This window comes from Etheostoma spectabile, chromosome 15 (assembly GCF_008692095.1).
Source record: "Etheostoma spectabile isolate EspeVRDwgs_2016 chromosome 15, UIUC_Espe_1.0, whole genome shotgun sequence".
In the NCBI taxonomy this organism is placed as follows: Eukaryota; Metazoa; Chordata; class Actinopteri; order Perciformes; family Percidae; genus Etheostoma; species Etheostoma spectabile.
Window position 1 is genome coordinate 5326957 of NC_045747.1, and position 6356 is coordinate 5333312.

Sequence of the window (6356 nt, forward strand, 5' to 3'; positions counted from 1 at the left end):
GAGATGGTCCTGGCTGACGACAACTTCTCCTCCATTGTGTCCGCTGTTGAGGAGGGCAGAGCCATTTACAACAACATGAAGCAGTTCATCCGCTACCTCATCTCCTCCAATGTAGGCGAGGTAGTCTGGTGAGTTCATACTTGTGTGGATTGAGGTGTGGTGTGATAATAACTATTACAAGAGCGACACGAAGAGGGGCCATGTCAAAGCTAATAACATGATTTACTCTGCTTCCTCACCCCCACACTCGCTCCTTCAGTATCTTCCTGACCGCTGCCCTTGGTCTGCCCGAGGCTCTGATCCCAGTCCAGCTGCTGTGGGTCAACCTTGTGACTGACGGTCTGCCTGCCACTGCGCTGGGCTTCAACCCCCCTGACCTGGACATCATGGGCAAAGCCCCCCGCTCCCCCAAAGAGCCCCTGATCTCTGGCTGGCTCTTCTTCAGATACATGGCCATTGGAGGTACAACATTCTCACTCGCACTCTCTCGCTGACTCATCCACTGAAGCATTTGAATTGGTTTGATTGTTACTGACACTGCAGATAAATCCCTCAGCCTCTAGTGGTTGAAGAGTTTGTGTGCTGTAGCAATTTCCTTTATTTTGTCTATAATGGCCTCCAACAAACTCTGATAACGGTGTCATTTAAAAGAACACTTCCACGGTTAAGTGAGACTGAGGATTTTTATCTAAATTATGTAGTTGCCATGGTAACATATCCTCCTTCTGGGTAGGCACCAGATCAAGACTGATTTTTTAAAGACATCATCAGAAACTCTCTGGCGGCCATTACACGAGTACCGTAGACATGTTTATTGACAATTCTGGATTTGAACTTCTGGACAAATAATCTTTGGATTAAAAGGCCTCCACACTTACAAGTAATATCTCCTCCAGGTTATGTTGGTGCTGCAACTGTCGCAGCAGCTGGCTGGTGGTTCCTGTACTGTGATGAAGGCCCAATGGTTTCCTTCTACCAGCTGGTTAGTATTTAACACTTTCATTTGTGTAGTTTTCCCACAAACAGTGCATCTGTGCTGCCCTATCCCACAGTGGTCTCCATTCAGCTGCTGGAACTGTTAATCATCCCGACTGCAGTCGACCTCACTAACAAGGTCCGGGATCCCCACAGACTCCATCTGTGGACTACTTTCCTGTACATTGCACGAAACTACTATATCTCCTGAAGTTTTTTTTGCACATTCCTCAACATTTTTGCCCATCCTGCACTAAACCAGAAAGCCTTCTTTTCTTATTGTTAAAACGGTCATATTGTACATATTTGTTTATGTTACCGTTTCATTCACATTTACTGTTCATTTTCTTTTAATATGTATGTATTTATGTATGCACCACTCACCAGGACAAATTCCTTGTAAATGTTACTACTTGGCATAATACTTTATTATATAATACTTTATAAATACTTTGCTGATTCTGATCTAAAACTACAAGGCCTCTTTACAAATACACTTCATCCCAGCTTCTCCGAGACCGTGCCAGACTGTAGTAAGATTTTATGTCTCCATCTTCTCTGTCAGTCACACTTCATGCAGTGCAGCGAGGACAATGAGGACTTTGCTGGCATTCACTGCGAGGTGTTTGAGGCTTCTCCACCAATGACCATGGCTCTGTCTGTGCTGGTCACCATCGAGATGTGCAACGCCCTGAACAGGTCTGGCTACACTATGAACTCAGCCCATATTTTACCAATTTTATAGAAGTTTATATTCCTGTACTTTCACTTATAATGGAGTATAATGACGTTAAAATTAGCTCTCCATTGAACAACAGTAAAATGCTTCTTTCACCTTAACGCAGAAGTAATAGTAATCCATGATATGACATACTGTACATTATATTAACATTACACTTTTGGGACCATTTTTCTGTATTGAATGAGTACTTTTAACTTTTATAACTGTGATTATTATAGGAATCCAAAACACAACATACTGAAGACACCTTTCTTCAATATTCATCATATAAATGTGTCAGAGTTCACATGCTTAATCATTACATACATTTAATTTCCTACGTTGATGTCAACACATAGACAATCTTTTACATGCCCTCACACATTTTCAGTCTGCATTTATGTTCCCATGCGCCTTCACCATCCAACCCCACCTTTCTCCTCCACCCTCCCCTCCCAGCTTGTCTGAGAACCAGTCCTTGATGCGCATGCCCCCCTGGAGCAACCTCTGGCTGGTGGGCGCCATGACCCTCTCCATGTCCCTTCACTTCATGATCATCTACGTCGACCCCCTGCCCGTGAGTCTGGCCTCCGGCAACAAACACGCATCTCCCTCTACTCCTCCCTGACACACACTGCCTCTCCAACTTCCATGTTCTCATTACTTATGTACTTAGATGACACAGTGCTCAGCTACAGATTATTCTTCTTCTTTTGATGCTTCAAATAACGGTTTTCATAAGTCATGTGAGCAGCGGGCACTAACGTTAACAGTACCTGTATAATTAATATATAGCAAGTTTCTTAATGGCAGTGGTACAGCTAGTTTGGCAGCTTTAACACAAAGTTGCGCTCGTCCACAGATGATCTTCAAGCTCACTCACTTGAACATAGAGCAGTGGATGATGGTACTGAAGCTCTCCTTCCCAGTCATCCTCATTGATGAGCTTCTCAAGTTTGTGGCTCGCTCATATCCGGAGGGTAAGCCAAGCATGTTTCCTTTATTCTTTATATGGCTGAGGTTTAGAGTGAAAATAAATGTAAATTCACATTTCTGGACAGATGTTGCCTAGCCAGTCTGTATTAATTACATAATATGTACCAAAAAAAACATGTCATCGTATATTTACAGGTGAGGTTTATGATCCAGGGTGCAATCTCTGCACCATGTAACACATTAAGAAGGGGATTTGGAAATGACTGATGCTGGTCACATGATTTTTGAGTGTGTACGCAGCCTCAACACACTTAAAACATACATGTGTATACATTTTTAGAACACACAACTTCATCATCCTCCATTAGCTTAATTTATAAGGAATATAGGATTGATTCATGGAATGTTATGGCATCATTTACCTCCTAATGAAACGTCTTAATTTATTTAAACTGTTATTTTAACGACTCCTCCCTTTTTTCTTATTCCTGACACAGTTTTATTGATCTCCCACCCTCTGTCCTCTGCTGACATTTATCTAACTTTCCTCTCCTTGGATGCTCTTTTTCCCAATTCCTTCTCTGACAATCCAGTCTAAACCTGTTTTCCTCTCCTCCATACCCTTGTAACCAACCAAGGTATTCCCGTGACTCATGCTAAAGGTTTAAGCGCTCTGCATTGTGCACATTTCTTCAGTTGAGCTTGTCTCTGTCTTGCCAATCTTTCTGGACTAATGCATTTGGATCCTGAGTGTAACTGGGATCAGCTTGGCCGGCTGTGCATCGATCTGCCATGAACTGCCAGTAGAAATAATTGTTCTGAGCATCATACATGGTATTTGTGTAGTTTGTGTTTATTGTTGGAAACTTAAAAATGTTACTTTAGCTTATTTCTTACAGTAGGTTCAGGTTGTAGATCCTCTGAAGTAGAAATAGTAACATTAGCACAATTGGACTGTATTTAATATGATCATACTAACATTGTGCATTTTGCTATAAAGGTCAAAATGTTGCTTGGTTATGTTGGACTATTTCTCTAACAAACTTTGATACTGGCACAAGGTGCAACGATTTAAATTATTCATCATTTTATTATATTGTACTGTATTTTAGCTAATTGGCAGTGGGTTTTTTCCCCCATATGCTACAGTAGTTCACTTTCTTGCCTAGAGAATACAGTACATCCTTGCTGGACACCGGTGGATAAATGGGTTAATGTACACTACCGGTCAAACATTTGGGGTCACTTAGAAATTTCCACTGGACTCCATTATAGACAGAACACCAGCTGAGATCAGTTGCATTGTTTTTTTTTTTTTTATCCAGTGCAACAGTTTTCAGATGACACTATGTGCTTACATGATCGCAAAAGGGTTCTCCAATGTTTTCCCAGTGAGTTCATTAAAATAATAGATTAGTAAACAGAATGTGCCCTTGGAACACTGGATAAATGGTTCCTGATAACGGCCAATGTAGATATTGCATTAAAGACCAACCATCCATTCAGATCAGCTGGTATTCTGTCTATAAAGGAGTGGCATGGAAATTTGTAAGAGACCCCAAACTTTTGACCGGTAGATAGTGTATGTATTGGATGTATTAATTTATACAACAAAAATATTTAAAACAAAATGAGAATTTGCAGTTTTACAGGTGTTGCATCATAGTATTTATTTTCTCCAAGGACCAGCAGAGCCTTGAGGAAGTTACTGATCCCATCTAAAAAAATTGTCCCACACATAAACACCCTCAAAAAAAAATAAAAATAAAATAAGCTTTCACATTTATGTGCAAATTAAACAAACACTGTTAATTAGTGAGTTTTAGAGGCCCTGGAAGAAGGACTGTGTTACCTTTGACAGAGACAGACTTGCTGTTTGGTTGCGCAAAGCTAAGCTAGCCAGATGCTGGCTGTAGCCTCATAAGAGCGGTTTTATGTCTATGGCAGTATTACTCTTCTCATCTAGGCAACAACTCAACCTCAGCACACTGCCATTATCTCACAACTGACTTGCTTGCATTTTCCTCTGCAGGGAAAGTCTAGAGGCAAAGTGTGACAGAGAGCGGCTGAAACAGAGAGAGAAAGCTGAGACACAGAGGATGGAGAGAAAAGGCTGAGCTCCCACTGAAAGAGAGCCTGCCAATAGTCACCCGATGTGATCAAAACATCTAGTGGCATGAATATAAAAGAAAACACATAAGCCATCTGAAAATACACCAGAGGAAAGCTGCAAAATATTTTTTCTGTGTATGTACTGAAGTTAATATATAGGTGAGTTATTAAAACTATTCTGCGTTGATTCTATTCTTAAAGAATAAAGATATGTATTAAAGAAAATGTGTTGTTTCCAGTTAAGTTTTTTGTATACAATGCTGTTAATGGATGTTTTGCACTATTTTCCTGACAGTTCTGTCAGTTCTGTTATGCAACAAAGGAATAATAATGTGGTCATTAACAATAAGTAAACCTGGTGTGACTGAAAACCCGAGGTCCATCGGGTGTGGCAGTGACCATTTTACCTGAGGCTACTACTCCCAGGCAAAGAGGAGAAGAATTCTATACCAAAGCACCTTTTGCTTAAGAAAAATGATGTTCCAAGAGTGGAGAGCTGCACACAGGGGAGGAGAGCTAATGCTGTTAGCTAAAATTACTGTCCTGACCTAGCATCAGTCCTCCTACAAGAAAGCATGGGACGATAACAGCAACTTCTCCATCTCTGTGATGTAGTCGGACACTTACAACAACAATCTGAGCCTGTGAGTCAGTGGCAAGAACAAGCACTTTTAGTGGACATACATTGTTCACATTAGTCACTTAGACAGAAATCCATGGGAAAATAGAGTCCAGGTTGGAAAACACTGAAATTCCACTTTAACACAAAAACAAACATTTATACACAACTGACTACAAACGGCTACAGCTATTATTACAATTAAGTAACACTAAATATTGATGTATAATGTTATACATATACTTTAGGACAAAATATTCTATAATCGGTATAAAGTTAACCCTTTACATTATTTAGGGATCAACCTTCCGTGGCCTGTGATTCCATATTTTAGGTTGGTTAAATTTGCAATGACGGTATTAAAATTTTAAGATCTTGCATGTTTTTCCAAATAAATGTAAAATGATACAGTATAATAAATCCTATTTTATTCAATTTTATGGTGTAAAGAAATAAATTATTATGCATATCAGTCTTATACATTTTCTGTGACCCCTTTTATATATCAAGCGACCGCGTGAAGTTCAGAGTCCAGGGTTGAGAAACTTTTAAAAAGTATTTGATTTTAAACTTAACAGGTTGAAGAAAAGACTGTTAGCTTCTGTCCTAATCCACAATCATTGATTAGCTTGAAGTCTAAAAGCTGGTATGGTTCTAGTAAGAACAGGAATAGGTTCACAATGCTAAACTAAATTAATGTGTATATAATACAAATCACATCTCAAATGCAGTTAACTTAGGAGAGTTTCTACTTTGTATCCCTACTATTCATTTTTGCATTGTGATCCGTTGACAATCTAAAACAATTATTGCATAGTTGGCACATCAATTACTGATACAGTGCAAAATCAAGTGTTTGTTGGAATGTCGAGTGTTTTGCTGGAGTCGTGTCAGTTTTAAAGGTCCCATGGCATGAAAGTTTCACTTTATTAATTCATTTTTTAACATTAATATGAGTTCCCCCAGCCTGCCTACGGTGCCCCAGTGACTAGA

At 39.7% G+C, this 6356-nt stretch overlaps 1 protein-coding gene across 1 annotated transcript in view; it reads left to right on the top strand.

The window, feature by feature from the left end:
• The window catches only part of atp2a1 (ATPase sarcoplasmic/endoplasmic reticulum Ca2+ transporting 1), a gene marked incomplete at its 3' end in the record, with an annotated part of 18505 nt that extends 16855 nt beyond the window's left edge, over nucleotides 1–1650 (top strand). The window contains 1 exon segment of the mRNA XM_032538693.1: nucleotides 1632–1650. Coding sequence (XP_032394584.1) covers nucleotides 1632–1650 — 19 coding nt within the window.
• Between the last annotated feature and the right edge of the window lie 4706 nt (nucleotides 1651–6356).